The sequence below is a fragment of the Protobothrops mucrosquamatus genome, unplaced genomic scaffold (genome assembly GCF_001527695.2).
Source record: "Protobothrops mucrosquamatus isolate PMUCROS unplaced genomic scaffold, P.Mucros_1.0 scaffold2415, whole genome shotgun sequence".
Lineage (NCBI taxonomy): Eukaryota > Metazoa > Chordata > Lepidosauria > Squamata > Viperidae > Protobothrops > Protobothrops mucrosquamatus.
Window position 1 is genome coordinate 65,594 of NW_015388487.1, and position 19,358 is coordinate 84,951.

Genomic DNA, 19,358 nt, shown 5'->3' on the forward strand with positions numbered 1-19,358 from the left:
GAAGTTTTTTTGTCCGTAACTGCCGCATGCCACCTCTCGGGGTTCCATACCCCGTCCTCGAGGTGGGCCCCCGAGATGTTCCTGGGCCAGGCCTGCGCGAGGGGTGAGTCGCGCAGGGCCAGCAGGGCCGTCTTCGTGTACATAGTCCAAAAGGGAGTCCGTGGCATAGAGGAGGGGATGGTGTTTGATCCCCTTAGGTGTTTGATCCCATTATTATTATTATTATTATTATTATTATTATTATTATTATTATTATTATTATTATTATTATTATTATTATTATTATTATTATTATTATTATTATTATTATTATTATTATTATTATTGTTACATTAGCCAGGAGACCACATTGCAATTGCCAAGTAGTAGTTTGGTTGCCAATTTACCACCTCTGTTGTAGGACATGCTCGCATGCTTCCCAAGGTGCACCACAGGAGGGCGAGCTGGCTTCGTACCAGAAAGAAAGATGAGCGGCTCTTCCTGCAGCGTCATCCTAGGCCCCCTCCCTTCCCCAGAGCTGCTTCATAAAAAGGTGCTGCAAATGGGAAGGTTCAGAGCTGGCAGGAATTGACTGCCTGCACGGAGCACCAGCTCAAACAGAGCACCAGCTCATCTCCCCGCCGAAGTGGTACCTGTTTATCTACTCGCATAGAACATGCTTCTGAATTGTTAGGGGGAAAGAAGCTGAGGCGAGTGACAGGGAGCTCACCCTGCCACACAGTGCTAGGACTTGAACTGCTGGAGCAGAGATCATCTCCAGCATCATTAAGCCACTGAACCACCGCACTCGATCCATTAATTTTCTCATACCAAAGAATTTTAAAGTAGCAGAGTATGTCACAGAGAAGAGGACTTTCCTTATCTTTCTGTAGTTGGCCATCTTGAATTACCTATAATATGCTATCATGTGACCTCAGAATCAACATACCATCTAATCCAAGTGAGTTAATGAGTGTGCCCCAGTAAAATAGTCACATATTAGGAATGGTGTTTAGCCACTGCTAATAAGCTAAGAGTGATGGAAAGGTCTAGCCCTTATTCATTCCTAGTAGCAGGTAACAAAATTCTCACTCTTTTTTCTACTTTTCCTCCATCCTTAACACCCCACCCCCCAAAAAAACACAAACAGAACATTTTACCCTGCCTTCCGTTGATATACCACTTCAGTAGATAGTCTTCTGGAGTTGGTTGGCATTTAATTGTGTCTGTTTTAATGTACTCTTGCAACTTCTTTTTATATTTTGTTTCAGGCCTGATGGACATCAGAACAACTTGAGGAGTGCTGCATATGAAGCTCTGATGGAAATTGTGAAAAATAGTGCCAAGGACTGTTATCCTGCTGTCCAGAAGACAACTTTAGTTATCATGGAACGGCTGCAACAAGTGCTCCAAATGGAGGTTAGCTTGGATGGCTGAAAGATGTGCATGTTGGTGATAGTATCCCCCAAAATAGGTGATCTCTAGAACAGGATAGCTCAACTTGGGGAGTTGTGTATTTTATGTTTTGTTTTGTGGGTGTTTTGCATGCTTTCTGAGATTCCTATAAAATTTCTTTGACTGACATTGAAATTAAAATATCTATTGCTGGAGGAAAATATTGCCTATATTGGGACTTTCCAATATATATATATATGCCTGTAGTCTGGTCATAACTGTTATGTTCTAATTAAACATAGCACAAGTTCTTAAACCTCACAATCTGTTAGAAAGATGGCCATGGTCATCCTCATTCAAATGAACACTTAAGATCAGAATTTGTTCTGACTGTAGATCTTCATGTTCCTAATCAAGTTAATTTTGGATACATATGAGTTCTTCAATAGATATAAAAAGCTTTAAAGAACATTTCAAATGCTAAACAGTATTTTCTCTCCAGTCTCATATTCAGAGCACAAGTGACAGAATCCAGTTCAATGATCTTCAGTCTTTGCTATGTGCTACATTGCAGGTAAAAACTTAGCATTTATTACTTGATTGTAAAGATGTTCCAAAAGCACATAGTATAAGAACAAGCAGTAATCAGGAGGAAACCGATTTATACTGGACTTTTTACAAATCAAATGCCCCCTTGTTTCAAGCTTGAATTTGTGAAAAACAGTGATACATAGAAAAATGAAGCAATACAAGTGGTTTATTGTTTAAGACAAATACCTTGGATATATACCTCTCTTCAACTGATCCCAGAACTGGTATGTCAGAGAAAGAGGTTCCATCTCTCACTGCTTTAGCAAAGAGATTTAAGAGCTTTTGCACAGATAAAGTCAGTCTATTCTAGCTGATGCTCAGCCAAAGCTAGCAAATAACTCTCATTCTTCCATTGTATTTTGCTAGATACCAAAGAAATTAGGACTTATTTCTAAGCTAAAAAGAATTGATAGTTGTCATTAAAGATTTGCTTGTAGATTTTTCCAGTTGCATAATTCATGTCTATTCACAAGATAAGAGAAAAATATAGGCTGACTAGAAGTGAAATGTGGGGGTGGGGGTGGAGAGTAGCATTACAAGAAAGCTTCCAGCTAAATTTTCATCTTTTCATCAAACAGAATGTCCTTCGTAAAGTCCAGCACCAGGATGCTTTGCAGATTTCAGATGTGGTGATGGCATCTCTTTTGAGGATGTTCCAAAGTACGGCAGGATCAGGAGGTGTCCAAGAGGATGCCCTCATGGCTGTTAGCACTCTGGTAGAAGGTAAATGCTTTGCCTACAGGAAGGGATTTTTTTTAACATTGAAGTCTCTATGAATATATTACTAAACCTTTAGGCTGTCCAAATTCTAGTGTTATGCTACAGTTGGGACATTCTATACATTTGGGGACTTCTATATTGGTTCTGGACATAAGAATATAAATGTAGAAGAGACTTGTGGGCTAAGACCTGGGTGGGGCAGATCAGTTGATATCAGAAAATTATAAGGGCATTTTAATTGGTAAGGATTCCAATACAGATAATAAAAAAGATATTGATGTGCTGTTATGGAACAAGCTCAAAGGAATTCTGTCTTGATTATGAACACGTAATACTTATAAATGTTCATAATACAGGTAGTCCTCAAATTACAACAGTTCATTTAGTGACCGTTTGAAGTTACAATGGCACTAAAAAAGTGACTTACAACTGTTTTTCACACTTAACGATCATTACGACATCCCCGTGGTCACATGAACAAAATTCAGATGCTTGGCAACTGACTCACATTTATGACAGTTGCAATGTCCTGGGGTCATGTGATCTCCCTTTATACCCTTCTGACAAACAAAGTGAATGGGGAAACCAGATTCACTTAACAACCGTGTTGCTAACTTAACTACAATGATTCACTTAACTGTGGCAAGGAGGATTGTAAAATGGGGCAAAACAAATGTCTCATTTAGCAACAGAAATTTTGGGCTCAATTGTGGTCATAAGTTGAGGACTACCTGTACCATGTAAAGTGTTTCATACATAATAGCTGTCAGAAAGCTTTGCCAAACAATTCCTTTGCTGTCATTAGATTATTGTGCAGAGTAAAAGATATAAACTAATTTATATCTTATGTTATTTTGTTATGTAATAGTACAACATAGCAACAGAAGACATAAAAACACATTTGTGAATTTTGTTTCTGAGAATAGTACAGTACAGGGAGACAGGAAGAGATTTATAGAGAAAGAGAAGACACTTTTAAATTTCTCACTGAGAATTCAGGTCCTTATTAGTTTGAATTTTTTTCCCTTCAAGATGGTACTTGGCTGCAGCAGTTCTTGTTCTCTTGTGAAAGATGCCACCAAACACAAGAAAACTTCTTTCCAAATAAATGGATGGAGATGAAACTGGGTGTGAAAAATATCTGTTTTGGATCTAAGCTTACTTTTTAATCTTGTCATCTGATCAAATCCCATTGACTGGGAATAGTCTGGTCCAATATGGAAAGGCAGAATTGTTGACATACAGAAACAAAGAACATTTACCCTGCTCTCAGTTTCCTTACAATGTTTACAATAAGAAAGTGTAGTTGATTTCTTAAAAAAAAACATTGGGAGGTCACTTTCTATTCTTGATTCATGACTTTGGTTTTTCATTGGTAAATATGTGTCCTAGAACAGGGGTCCCCAACCTATGGTCCGTGGCTCGGTAGCAGGCCGTGGCCTCTTGGCCACTGGGCTCCGTGAATAGCTGTCAAGTCCCCCCAACTCATGGTAGCACTGCCGCGTAGGCACTAGCGGCCCCAGTTGCGCATGCGTGGGGATGTTAGCTCCAGCATCACGCGGACGCTAGCGGCCCCATTTGTGCATGTGCGGGGATGCTAGCAGCAGCGTCACATGGGCGCTAGCGGCCCGTTTGCACATGCATGGGGTGCCAGTGGCCCGCTGGCGCATGGGCACTAGCATGTGCGCTGTGGGTGCACACAACCTGCTTGCACATGCATGCACAGGGCCGCATGTGTGCACATTTCGTTGAGGGCGGTGATTATTGCTAGAGTTATGCAGAGAAATTAAGAGATGTTAATAAATGTATATATTTTTTCATATTTTTTTCCTGTTGTGGAATGGGAGTAACTATGTTAACCACTATTTATTGAATATTTGTAGCATAATCGGTGGTCCTAGGGTTACCAAAAGAAAAAATGTATGGGGGAATTTGCATCCCTAGAGTTTTGAGAGCTACAAGCCTATCTAGGCTATAGATATCAACTTCATTTTAGATCTCTCATAACTGTTTTTAACCTTTCATTTTGCTCAGTGTTAGGAGGGGAGTTTCTCAAGTACATGGATGCCTTCAAACCTTTCCTGAGTATTGGTTTAAAAAATTATGCTGAATATCAGGTAAGGTCCTCCTCTTTGTCTCAAGAGAGCAGTTGGGATTAGTTTGTGTCTGTATTCAATATTCAATATTATGATATGAACTCCATGCCTTGACATTTGGGATTAGGTGGTAGTTTTTCTAATAGAGGTAATTCTCGAGGTATGACAGATCATTTAGTGACCGTTCAAAGTTACAACATACCTCCTAAAAGCCATGTACGACCATGATTCGAAGATAAGAATTTTACAAAAGTTATCAGGTCATTCGCACTTATGAATAACTGGGTGGCTTCATAAATTTGTAGAGACGCTGCAGCATGCCCACCTATTTCCCCCCCCCCATCTTTGCCCTGCCAGGTCCCCAAAGGCACTGGGCCTGCTTTGCCCCCCTGTTCCCTCACAATCCCTTGATTACCTTCTGAAGATCTGCAGAACTCAGTATAGTAGGCTATTCTTACTGGGCCACGTGGAGCAGCCGTTTGCAAACTGACCTTGGCAAAGCAGCATTTTCCCCGCCTTCTGCCTTTCTGCATGGCCTCTTTAACTCAAAACAGGATAATGAGCCACAGTTTGTGCCTTGCAGTTTCTATATTTCCTTGTGAAAAAAGTTTTAAAAGGAGAAACAGCAGTGTGTTGCAGTGAGAGGGTGATGCAGAGGCAGCTGCTTTGCCTTGTTTGAAACCTGACCTGGAAGGCAAAGCTGCTCTTTCCCCTCCCTCTGCATTGCCCTTTTAACACTTAACCCTTCATTGTCTGTTCTCCGTCTCACTGCAACACGCTGTTTCTCCTCCTTCCTTTTAAAACTTTTTTTCAGGAGGAAATATAGAAGCTGCAAAGCACAAACTGTGGCTCATTATCCTGTTTTGAGTTAAAGAAGCCATGCAGAAAGGCAGAAGGCGGGGAAAATGCTGCTTTGCTGAGGTCAGTTTGCAAATGGCTGCTCCATGTGGCCCAGTAAGAACGGCCCACAATACTGAGTTCTGCAGATGGCTGTGGGGACCCCAAGGAAAGGAAGCACAGCACGGGGGTATCTTGGGGTCGGTGAGGCCCTGGCATGCCCAAGGCAGGCATCCTTGAGGCACCCCATGCGCATTTAACGACCCCTGCATTCACCCCTACATTCGTTTAACATATGCATTGGGGTGATCCAGGATGAGGGCTCTTGTCACTTGAGTTTCAATTAACATCCTCCCGCCTTACAACCAAAATGGGCAGGCTCCATTACTGTCGTAAGTCGAGGATTACCTGTATTGTTGGGATTGGAGAGAATTATGGTATCATTCTTTTATTCTTACAGTGTTTTTAAGACTTAGCAGTAATTCTATTTCCAAATCAGTGAAGATAGGTAGTTGTCAAAACATATACAGGTAGTCCTCGACTTAACGACCACAATTGAGTCCAACATTTCTGTTGCTAAATGAGACATTTGTTAAATGAATTTTCCCCCATTTTGGAACCTTTCTTGCCACAGTTGTTAAGTGAATCACTGCAGTTGTAAAGTTAGTAACACGGTTAAGTGAATCTGGTTGCCCAATTGACCTTGCCTGTCAGAATGTCGTAAAAGGTGATCACATGACCCTGGGACACTGCAGCTGTCATAAATATGAATCAGTTGCCAAGTGTCTGAATTTTGATCACGTGACCATGGTGATGCTGCAATGTTTGTGCGAAAAATAGTCATAAGTCCCTTTTTCAGTGACATAACTTCAAACGGTCACTAAATGAATGGTTGTAAGTCGAGGACTACCTGTACTAATGAGAACAAAAAGTATTCTTTTAACCTATAACCTCACATCTGAATCCTGAGGCTGTAAGCAGCTGAAATGTTTTTATCTCTTTTTCTCTTTTCTTGTCTAATTAGGTATTCTCATTGATTCTAACTGCTTTAGAATTATTTTGTCCATCATGCAGTTTGGCAACATTCTTTTTTTTTTTATTGAAAAGTTTTATAAAAGTTACAATATAAACCCCAAAACCAACCCACCCTAACCCCCCCTCCCTCCCCCACTTCCCAGAGCTGAATACAAGGTTACAAATATAATAATCATAATCTAACTAACATTAACCAACTATATAAATAACCAAGTCCATAATGCGCTTTAACTCCCCTTTAACATAAATATAATAATAATAATTAAAACATAAACAAATTAGTATCCTAATTATTAAACAATAGAATATCCATATTGTTAAACAATACTAATACTAAAAGTAATAATAATATCATATAATTAAAACTAATAAAAATTTCACTATAATGTTTGGCAACATTCTTGAGGCCTAGATTATAACAAAATTCAATAGTATGTATGTCAGTTGTTTAAAAAATGATAAGCCCGGGTTAGAAAGATACAGAGTTCTTGGTGGTGGATTAAGGAGGACAAAAGTTTAATTGTGGTTCTGATAAAAATATTTTAGAACCATTTTTTATATTCAGCATTGTTTTTCCTCAAATTTTGAAAACAATTTACACATAAGTAGTAAAGTTGCTTACAGTCCCAGGAGCAGCAGCAAGCATAAAGATTCCCACCACGCTAAGCGTGATACCTACTCAAGTTACCCGGCAAACACAGTCCCTGCAGTCATCTGTTACTTTCTATCCAAAAACATCCCATTTGGTGTAGAAGCAGATAATGGCTAGGCCTGGATGACAAATTAAAAGCTTTGCAGCAGTGGTACAAAACTGAAATAAAATGCAGTATTGTGCATGGAAGGGAGCAGGCCCTTTCTGCAAATACTTGAATGGATGTGGGGATGGAATATCAAATCCTAGGAATCTGCATGAATCTGAAGCTGTGCTTTTAAAAGAGAGGAGGTAGTACATTTGAAAAATAAAAACCTAAATATTTTTAGGTGCAGGGATCAGTGAATTGCAGGCAAGTGTTAGTCCATGAAAAATTGTCACCAGGACCTCCCCCAGTTTTAATATGTTTTTTTCTATGGGAAAAGTGCATATCTGCTTCCTCATCAACTCAAAAAAAAATTGTAGATAGGAGTCTATTTGGGTTCATTCTCCAATTTATAGGACTTTTATTTTTGGGCTCCATGATCCCAATCAGAATCAGATCTTTTACATTAGCTGTGGAGTTTTATTTTATTGGAGACTAATTCAAAGAATAAGACAGCCAGTTTGGTATAGTGAGTTCTAGTCCAGCTTTAGGCACAAAGACAGTTGGGTGACCTTGGGCCAGTCACTGTTTCTCAGCCCTCGGAAGGGACCAATGGCAAACTTCTTCTGAAATTTTCAATAATTGACATGTGCTAGGTCTCTAAAGTTCTTACCCTATCTCAAGGAAGTAGAGATTCTCATACATGGATCACAATCCTTTTAAATGGAGGAGGATGTATGACAGGCTGTTACTCTTAGAAAGCATATTACTCACATGCAAAAAAGAGAGACATGCAGCTTACATGAAGGATATTCTTATAAGGTTTGCAACAAATCAGAAAGTATGGGAATAAATTTTTGTACAAGAGAACAGAAATCATAGAGTAAGTAAAAACAAGAAGGCAGCAGTAATATTCCTAGATGCAGAAGAAGCTTTTGATAACTTTGGAGTGCCCTTACAAGCATTTTTAAACAACAGGAATTTACTAGAATTTAAAATTTGGTTGTATTGATGGCAAAGAGATTGTAGCAAATGGAACACATATTTTCCAATAAATAAAGCTACGAGACAAAGGTGCCTACTTTCTCCATTATTATTTGCTTTAGAAGTTTTCGCAGATTCAGAAAGACAAATATTTTGGATCAAAATTCCTGGAGAAGAATACAAGATGAAATGTTATGCAGACAATGTAGTATTAACTATTATTCAACTACAGAGCTCTGTGAGCTCCAAAAGAGAGACAAAAGCATATGATTGTGAGATAAGGAAAAAAATGAAATATTTGGGACTCTATTTGACAGGGTGCAACAAAAACGTATTTCAGAACAACCATGATAAATCATGGAAAAAATAAAACAACAGCTTGATAGGTAGAGAAACCTAAAACTTCATTGGTTAGGACATATCAGGACAGTAAAAATGAATGTTCAAATCAAGATGAATGTCAACTCCGCAACGAACCTGGCTGCAGCCATTTTGCTCATTCTAGGTTGCCACAAGAATGGGATGGGGTGCGGAGGATTTCTACTAGTCTAAACATTTTACTGTCCCGTGGGAACCAAGGTCATTTTTGTCAGTTAGATGGGCGTGAGCATTTGGTTAGAAAGCCCACCAAACTGTTCTATTGGGGAACATAGCTGATTGCATAGCATTGGTGTGGGAAGTTCAACTTTGTAATGTTGTCTCTCTTTGAAGGGGATTTCAGGCTTGGTTTCACTTTTGACCATGCCGATACTATGTAACCAATAAACATGTTCTTTTTTAAGGAAATTTCAAGCCTCAGAGTTCTGATTTGTTTGGTCTTATCTATCGGAACCTTGACATTAAACCAAATCTCATTCAAAATGCTCTCTTTCTTGGGGTGCTGAGCCCCGGCTGCCTACCTACCACTTTGGGAGGACAGCGAAGACTCAGTGAAGATGTCGCTATGGAGAAAAAAGAGGAATCTGCTGCAGGTCGCAGCGGAGATTCGGCCATCAGAGTGCAAGTGGCTGCTCCGGTCACTGAAGAGGGTCCGATGACGGGGGCCCGGCCAAACAGCAGATAATCCAGCCAGAGAAGTTGATGCCTCAAGAGGGGACCACCATCCTGGCAGACCTCTATCAATCGGAACTGATCCCTCAGCGTAGAAGTACCCCTAAGCCTGCTGAAGAGGAGCTGTTGTTAATTCCACTCCAGGGTCCATCTTCTGCAGTGCAGAAGAAAGGGAAGGGATCGACTGGATGGGACAACTCCGCTGACTGGAAATACCGGACTGAAGTTCACATTCCTTCAGTCGAGCACCTAAAGGAGAAATTTGACCAGCTGGAAGTCAAAGAAGGGGTTCCTGCAGTCCAATATGAGTGCAAAGGGTAAGGCGAAGACTTATCCATCACTTCCACCCCCTCGCCGAAGTCTCAGTCCTGTTGCTGGTGCCCTTGCTACTTCACCCACTCCATCAGCCGCAGGCTCGAGCTCTCGATCCCAGCAAAGCCCTTTGCAGCAGCCTCGCTCTGTGAGCCCGGTTGCCCAGCAGAGGGGATTCCAGAGGGTGATGTGGCCTCAGCCCCAAGATCAGCAAGCTGCTCAGCAACCAGTATACCTGGCACTGCAACACCTGGAGCCACCACCGATCAAGCCCACTTTCAATAGAGACCCCGAGAAGTTGCCGTTCTTCCTAAACCAAGTGTGGGCTCTGATGTGGATCGTTATGCCCACGCCTATCCTGATGATGCCACAATGGTGAATGCAGTGATGACCAACATGGAAGGGGAAGCAGCGGAGTGGGTGACCAAACTTCATGATGAAGGGGCTTCGGAGTTGTTGGATGCAAATTTATTCATGGAACAGCTGAGAGTCAGGTTTGAGGATGAATCCCAAGCTCTGCAAGCAGAAAAGGAGATCCATCGCTTGAAGCAGAGAGGTCGCCCGGCGAAAGAATATGTCCAAGAGTTCCGGAGAGTTGCTGGTCGCCTGGGACAGTGGCGAGAGCGGTCCCTGATCCACTATTTCAAACAAGGGCTGGACTGCGACCTGCTCCAAGCATGCATCTACCAAGGGACTCCGAACCAGCTGTGAGAGTGATATAACATGACAGTAACCTTGGAGATCAAATTGGATCGTGTCAAGAGACCAACTGCCACCGAGCCGAAGCCGAGACAAGGTCCAGAGAAGCGCCTGTTTGGACGGTGACCCCAAGCCACTTCAACCACGGACACTCGAGCAGCCACCAGGGCTCCCATCAAATGCTTCCGATGTGGGCAGCAGGGCCATCGTGCTGCTGAATGTTTAGCCCCTGCCCCCCAAGCAAAAGCCACACCAGTTTCAACTGCTAAGCCAAGAAAACCACCACCACAAGCAGGACGGGAGAGAAGTCCAATTGGGCCAAACAGGAGCAAGCAGTCTAAATCTCCTCCCCGCCCCGGGGAGAAGCAGGAGCCCCACCTGAACACCTGCCCCTACCGGCGCCTTATGCTAGCGATGAGGATGATGAAGACGACCTGATAGTAAGTCGACCCATCCCACCTTTCGCTTTTCCCGCCAGGATTAGAGTGCCAAAGACGGGCCCAAACTGATTTAGATGTTTTAATAGACTCGGGCTGCACCAGATGCTTAACTAACTTGTCCACAGTTCTTAAGTTGGGGATTCACGCCAAACTGTTGCCCCTAGCCATGAAGTTTGAACAGGAAGATGGGTCGCTTATCAGAGGTTCCCCAGCAATGCACCTAAGAGAGCTGTTGCGTCTGGAAATGTGACAGCACTGGGAGATCATTTGCTTTGTGGTAGTCCCTAAGATGAAAGAGACTGTGATTCTAGGCTTGGCTTGGCTTGAGTGGCGTCCCAATATTTGGTGGGAGAACGGCGTGCGAACTCTGAGACTAGCCACGGGACCTCTCCCACCAACTGACCTCAGTGAGATAAAGGGGGATGCTGCCATCGGAGTTCAGGGAGAGCCTATTGAGACATTAAAGGCTCCCGTGGAACAATTACCAGGGATCCAACATCCTGGAGCAGTCGGCCTGCCCACTCCGTCAACCAGAACATCTTCCCCCCCAAGGCGTGTGATGACGATGGCGCTGCCGAATACAAGGTCTCCAGCATCCATGACTCCCAATGGCTCAAGGGCCGCTTCCAGTACCTCATTGAATGGAAGGGCTATGGACCGGAGGACTTCATGTGGAAGGACATGGCCCACGTGCATGCTCCTGCACTGGTCCAAGAGTTACACACCAGGTTCCCTTCACGGCCGCACCCAGATCATCAGCCCCAGGGGAAGGGCCCTGAGGTGAGGGATAGTGTTGTGGTCTGTTGGCCGCCGGAGAACTCCGCAGCCAACTCAGAGGAGGAAGCACAGGAGTGGGCGTCGGGCCCAGTGTCAGGGCCAGCTGAAAGCTCTGATGGGGACGAAGGAATGGAGCTGTCTCAGCCAGGGACAGAGGCGGAGCCTGGGCCATCCGCCAGCCCCCAGATGGAAAGGCTGAGACCTCCATGCCTTGAGGCAAGTGATTCAGGAGAGGAGGATCACATGGGGCCAGTAATTGATGCGCGGGTGCAGTGGAGGCTGAGAAGAGGAGAACAGCAAGAGGCTATGGGCCGGTCTTTGGGCGGAAGAGTCACCGCTGCTAACAGAGCCCCACCCTCAGCTGTGGATAAAAGGCAGGGGCGGAGACAAATAGGTGTGGCAGACAACTATTTGTCTCCCTGCCGGTCAACCACTTCTATTTGGAACTCCTGACTCTTGTTTGGAAACTTGCCGGAGTTTTCCTCGGATCCTGTGGCGCTGGAAGTCGGAGCGCCTTCTGAGCGTGTGTATGTGTCTTATGTTGCCTGAAGGAGTCTTGCTGCAAGCGTGCTGAGAGACTGAGATTAACTCTGGGTTTTGGGAAACCCCTGCAGGGGAAAAAGGGAGCAAGCTTCATTGTTTGGAGGCAACTAAAGACTTTAACAGTCGACTGTGTGAAACTGCTGGCATTCCTGAATAAAAGGAATGTTGGAGATTTATTGATGCGTCTGTTGTGTTCGGGGAGTCGGGTCAGAACAGTTTGTCTGCCACCCCTTAAACTGACAACATGGAGCAGGTCCGGGCAGAGAATGCAAAGCTGACGCAACAAGTAGCCATGCTCTCAGCACAGCTGGCTCAGCTTCAGGCTGCCACCGCTCCACACCCCCAGAGCAAATGCCCCGTTGCTGTGCCGGATAAATTCGATGGGACTCAGGCCCAGTTCCTGGCGTTTTTGGGACAATGCCAACTTTATATGAGCCTGCGGGCAGAGGACTTCCCCACCGACCGGACGAAGGTGGGGTTCATGCTCAGCCTTCTGTCGGGAGCTGCAGCCCGGTGAGCCACCCCCTTTCTCACCCAGGCCAGTCCGATGCATGCAACTTTGCCTTATGTATGAGGACCACGTAAAGGCACAGTTGGCCAGCAGATGCCTCAAGGCCCTGAAACTGGGGCGATGGACGCTGACTGAGTACATCAGCAAGTTCAGGCTGCTCAGCCAGGACTCCACCTGGAATGAGGCGGCACTGATGGATGTCTTCCAGGACGGGCTGTCAGAGGAGCTCCTAGACGAGTTGGCCCGCGTCGACACGCCGCCCACTGAACAAACTCATCCATTTATGCCTCCGAATAGACGTGCGGCTGCAGCAGCGGAAAAGCCGCCACACCCCCCAGGAGGCCTGTTTGCTCCCTGTCTGGCACGAGGACCCCACTCCGCGGGAGGAGCCCATGGAGCTCGAGGCCACCAGACCTCACCTCTCTGCAGAAGAGAGGAACAGATGGCGTCGGGGGCTGTGCCTGTATTGTGGGGACCCGGGACATATGGCAGCTTCTTGCCCCAAGAAACGAGGGGCGTTGTCGGCTGGGCCTGTTGCGTTCTCACCGAATAACTTGTCTGGAAACATCTAAAGCTTGACCTAGGGGGCACCTTAGGTTGGGCCTCTCAACAAACAGGCCAGAGTACTCCGGTCCCCCTGCCTGAGGAATGGCCCCGGCATTTGATTCTGGCCACCTGCTTGCTTCTGCCGGGCCGGCAACGTGGCATTTTAGCCCACACCCTGATAGACTCGGGGGCTACCATGAACTTTATAGACGCCACGTTCGCAGCCAGATGGTCACTTCCGCCGTGCCTGGTGTCTCCCCTGTTCCTTATGGAGACCATCGATGGCCGGTTGCTGCGGTCCAGCCCAATTACGGCCGCCACGCAACCGCTGTGGATGCGTATTAGCATGCACGAGGAGGCTATCCAATTTTACATTGCCTCCGACTGCATTTTCTGGTGGTCCTGGGCATGGACTGGCTTCAGGCGCATGACCCCCTGATCTATTGGTCCCAGAGCCTCATTGTGTTCCCGAGCTGGCAATGCTCACCAAGTATGTGCAGCCCAAGTCCCAAGTCTCACCAGGGCAGCCCTGCCATCTGAAGTGACTGACTTTGCTGACGTCTTCAGCGAGAAAGAGGCGGACCAACTGCCCCCACATCGGCCTTACAATTGCCCGATACACTTGGCCCCTGACGCCCCACTTCCGGTTGGCTGTATTTATGCCATGTCCGAGCCCGAACTGGTCACGCTGCGGGACTTTTTGGTGAAAAACTTGGCGAGGGGTTTCATTCGGCCTTCTGCTTCCCCACTGGCCATCTCCATGTTGTTCGTTAAGAAGAAATCGGGGGAATTGAGACTGTTGCGATTACTGCAAACTTAACTCCATCACGATGCACAACAGGTACCCGCTACCCCTCGGAATTCTTAGAACATCTCTGGGAGGCTCAAGTCTTCACCAAACTGGACCTATGGGAGGCGTACAATCTGGTCCAGGTCTGGGCTGGAGATGAGTGGAAGACAGCGTTTCGTACTTGGTATGGGCATTTTGAGTACATGGTCATACCGTTTGGCTTGACCAATGCCCCTGCCATCTTCCAGCACTTCATGAATGATATTTTCCGGGACCTATTAGACCAGTTTGTCGTCATTTATTTGGATGACATTTTGATTTACTCCCCGTCCCGGGAGAGCCATCAACAACACCTCCGGTTGGTTCTGCAATGGCTTCGGGAGCACCAGCTCTACGCCAAGCTGGAGAAATACCAGTTCTTCCAGACTACCGTCGAGTTCCTAGGTCACCGTGTCTCCCCCGAGGGCATACCTATGGAGCCTGGCAAAGTGGAGGCGTTATGTAACTGGCAGCCTCCACGTCGGGCCAAGGATGTTCAATGGCTCCTGGGCTTCACCAATTACTATCGGACTTTCATCCCTGGGTTCGCGTCCTTGACCACACCTCTCACTCGACTCCTGCAGAAACGGACTTCTTTCCAGTGGAGCGCTGTGGAGCAAGTAGTGTTTGAGAGTCTGAAGCGAGCTTTTATGACGGAGTCTATCTTGAAACATCCCGACCCACACCGTCCCTTTGTCGTGCAGGCCGATGCATCCTACATTGCCGTGGGGACGGTGCTACTCCAGGCTCACGCACCCGGCGGCACCCTCTTTCCCTGCGCCTATTATTCCCGAAAACTCAATCCAGCAGAGCGCAATTATGCCATCTGGGAAAAAGAGTTGCTGGCCATCAAGGTGGCATTTGAGGTCTGGAGGCATCACCTGTAGGAGGCCCAGCAGCAGATTGAGGTGCGCACTGATCATAAGAACTTGGAGTTTCTGCAGGCCGCCCGGAATTGAACCAGCATCAGATTCGATGGTCCATCTTCTACGCTCCTTTCCTTCAATTTTCATATTACATACATTCCAAGCAGCCACAATCAGAGAATGGACGCTCTTTCCCATAAACCGGAATATATGTGCACAGAGAAGCCTCCACTCCGGACAATCTTGCCCATGGAGTCCCTTGCGGCGGTCCAGGAACTGGTGGACTTGCAGGTGCGGACCCGGGAGGCCCAGCAACAGGACGCATGGATGGACCGATGACGGGCGGAGTCGGGGCCGGACTACCTGTGGACGTTCACGGATGGATTCCTCCGGTTCCGTGACCAGCTGTATGTCCCTGCGGGTCCACTTCGTGGCCTTGTGTTATCTCAATGCCACGACAGTCCTGCTGCGGGGCATTTTGGCCTGTTTAAGACATTGGATTTGGTCTCCTGCACCTTCTGGTGGCCTCACCTACGGCACGACATCCGGGCCTATATCGCGTCTTGCGGTCGATGCCGGCAGGCCAAGCATGCAACAGGGGCACCCCCGGGTCTTCTGCATCCCTTGCCAACTCCCAACAGGCCCTGGGGGGTAGACTCCATGGACTTTCTGATGGACTTGCCGCCTTCATTGGGGTTCACTACGGTCCTTGTGGTGGTCGACATGTTGACCAAAATGACACACTTTATTCCCTGCTGTGGGCTTCCGACGGCTCATGTCACGGCTACATGGACTGCCCGACAGAGTTATCTCAGACAGAGGGACGCAGTTCACGGCCCTGTTTTGGAAGTCCAGGTGTGCCTGTCCTCGGCCTACCGCCCGGATTCGGATGGAGGAACGGAGAAGGTCATAGGAATCCTGTAGCAGTACCTGCGTTGTTTTATCAACAAAAAACAGGATGACTTGGCGAACTATTTAGCAGTGGCCGAGTTCGCCTTTAACAATTCCCAGCATACCTCCACAAGTATGACTCCATTCCTCGCCAACGTGGGTTATCACCCCCAGTTCCCTCTCACGCCGGTTGACTCCCCAGAACCCACGGCCAAGGATTATCTTGCCGAGTTACAATGTGAAATGCCAGCTTTAGCCGTGGGCGATCGGGTGTGGTTGTCCACTAAATACATCCCATCCGATCGACTGGCTAGGAAGCTGGACCATCGCTTTCTGGGCCCCTTTCCCGTCGAGGCCATCATCAATCCGGTGGCATATCGGCTGACCCTGCAACGCTCCTTAAAAGTCCACCCTGCCAGTCAACCACTTCTATTTGGAACTCCTGACTCTTGTTTGGAAACTTGCCGGAGTTTTCCTCGGATCCTGTGGCGCTGGGAGTCGGAGTGCCTTCTGAGCATGTGCGTGTGTCTTATGTTGGAAAAAAGCCAGCTTGCCTGAAGGACTCTTGCTGCAAGCGTGCTGAGAGACTGAGATTAACTCTGGGTTTTGGGAGACCCCTGCAGGGGAAAAGGGAGCGAGCTCTGTTGTTTGGAGGCAACTAAAGACTTTAAGCGTTGGAAATTTATTGGTGCGTCTGTTGTGTTCAGGGAGTCAGGTCAGAAGAGGGAGGAGGATGAATGGAAGACAGCTTTCAATTTCCCCTTAGGGAGTTTCCAATTCAAAGTGATGCCTTTCGGACTCTCCAAGGAGCTCCTGCTGTATTTATGCAACTGATAAATCAAGTGCTGCATGATCACCTATACAAGGGGTTTTTGCTTTACCGTGACAATATCCTCATCTATACTGAAACCATGAAGGAACACGTCAAGTTAGTTTGGGAGGTGCTCAAGAAACTGTTGAAAGCTAGTCTCTATGCCAAACTTTCTAAATGCGATTTTCATCAGACACGCCTCGACTACTTGGGCTACCGAATCTCTAGTGAGGGAGTGGAAATGGACCCTGCCAAAGTCAAAGCTGTGCTGGAATGGCAGCCTCCACGGACCCGCAAGCAACTTCAAAGGTTTTTGGGGTTTGCTAATTTCTATTGGCAATTCATCCCCTCCTTTGCGAAAATCACCATGCCTATTACTGAACTACTAAAAACCGGAAAAGGGGTGGCAAGCCCCGACCTTGTCAGCCTTTACAATGGACTATAGAATGCCAGGCAGAACTGATCAGTGAAGGGAGGAATTTACCCAAAGTTGGAATATTAAGAAATTGCTGGAAGAATAAAGTGTTATCTCGAGAAAGAAATAGAAGGACCTTGAGAAGGTTGACTTGGGCTTCCAGTGCAAATGCCCGACTGACCAATCTGGGGGGAGTTTTCTCTGGACCAAAACTTCAACTACTAACAAGAGAACCATGTTCCCTTAGTTTATATGACTCTCCTTGATTAGGGAGAGTTCTAGAATATGTAGAAAGTTACCAAACCACTGAGGCAATTCCACAAGTACCTGTCAATGCAAAGGACTTAACTAAATTTTCAATATAAATCTGACACCAATCTCTATTATGATTATGGTTTAAATACAAGCCTTCCAGCACAATTGAAAGAAGAGTTCCAAGTAAATCTACAATTTTCAAGGGAACAAGTTTGGGACTTTTTCTTCTTGGATACTAACTAGGTTGAGAATTCCTTGAGAAAAAGAGAAGTTTATAATTACTTGATAGACATTCCAGAGAAGAAAAAGATTTTATTTTATGATGAGAAGCTGGAGGGAGTGACTTAAACTTAATGAGCCAATTGGAGTTGAGATGCATTTTACCAGTCTGATATATGTAATCAAAAGAAAGCTCTAATGTATGGTTTTGTGTTTATAAAGTGGGTTTGAAAATGGGTTTCTTTTCTTTATAATGCTTGAGTAATTACTAAAGTTTGTAAAATATTACTGAAAGTGAATTTGAAAGTATGTACTGTGTGTTAAGAGGAAGTTTCAACTTTTTAAAGAAAAGTTCAGAGTTTTAAAATAGGGGTTAAAAAAAAGTTTTTTCCCATTAAGGTTAAAGAATTTGAAAGAGTGTAGTGAATTTTGTTAATATAAATGAAGATAGTATAAAGATTAATAAGTGCAAATAGAAATATATATTACTTTCCACAAGGAAAAAAGTAGAAATGGTTAAATTGACTGTTTTGTTTAAAGAAAACACATCTAGTGTATGTTACTGTGTAAAAACAAAAAGCTGAGGCTGTAATATTATTATCTTCTACTGTGCTAAAAAGAGTCAGAAGTCAATGTTCTCCTTCCCTTTTTCCTTCCCCTAGTTTCCCATTATTTTCATTTTCCTTTGTATTTTATATTCTGATAAACTAATAAAAAATTTGAATTGAGAAGGATAACACAATTTGAAACACTGAAACATAATGAAGATTACCTATTAGGACGTATATATGAATTGTTACTGAAATATGACATGGAAATAGAAGAAATTAAAAAATATGTTAAAGTGAATGCAAAACTGGTGCCTGAGGTGTGGTAAAAAGTGACTCATGAAAGTGGTGGGTATATTTGTTTTCGCAGGTCTGCTTGGCTGCAGTGGGCCTAGTGGGTGACTTATGTCGGGCTCTGCAGTCCAACATTCTGCCATTCTGTGATGAGGTTATGCAGCTGCTTTTAGAAAATTTGGGGGTGAGTAAATTGATGGTCTAAAAACAAAAGGAAAATTCCACATCTATCATTGAAAGAAACCTAAAAAATCCTACCAGAAGTGTAAACATTGATATTATCACTTGTTTCTGACAAAGGAAAAAGGAAGCAAGCAGTATAAATAGAAAAATATACTTCTAATTTATGTATGAAATTATGAAAATTATTAAAGTCATAATGAGTGCCAGTTAATGTGACACCTATTTTTTAAAAATGTATTTTCATCTATAGCTCACCAAATGGACTAAGTTGGCTAACCTTTAGTGACCAGCAAATCTGGTAGTAATATTATGATGGGTAATACTGGGTTGCTGAGACTTGGGTATATATAGTCCTCTCTGTATTTGAAGATTTGAGGCCTATTGAATGAGCGAAATATGCTGAGAACTAAAATACTTTTCAATTTTGTTAATATAAAATGGGGAAAGTCCTGAACATTTTGGGGACAAGGTCTGATAAAATTTAAGTATCCAATTTAATAATAATAATAATAATAATAATAATAATAATAATAATAATAATAATAATAATAATAATAATAATAATAATAATAATAATAAAAAAAGTTGGAAGGGATCTTGGAGGTCATCGAGTCCAACCCCCTGCTCAGGCAGGAACCCTACACCATTTCAGACAAATGGCTGTCCAGTCTCTTCTTAAAAACTTCCAGTGTTGGAGCATTCACCGCTTCTGGAGGCAGGTTGTTCCATTGGTTAATTGTTCTAACTGTCAGGAAGTTTCTCCTTAGTTCTAAGTTGCTTCTCTCCTTGATCAGT

General features: G+C 44.7%; 1 protein-coding gene across 1 annotated transcript in view; it reads left to right on the forward strand.

Annotated features, from left to right (window-relative positions):
• LOC107295607 (importin subunit beta-1) overlaps positions 1–19,358 on the forward strand; it is a 74,839-nt gene that overhangs the window by 46,804 nt on the left and 8,677 nt on the right. The window contains exons 13-17 of the mRNA XM_015824921.1: positions 1,251–1,398; positions 1,877–1,948; positions 2,544–2,688; positions 4,720–4,802; positions 18,457–18,564. Of these exons, the coding sequence (XP_015680407.1) occupies positions 1,251–1,398; positions 1,877–1,948; positions 2,544–2,688; positions 4,720–4,802; positions 18,457–18,564 (556 nt within the window). The remainder of the gene's footprint in view (positions 1–1,250; positions 1,399–1,876; positions 1,949–2,543; positions 2,689–4,719; positions 4,803–18,456; positions 18,565–19,358) is intronic.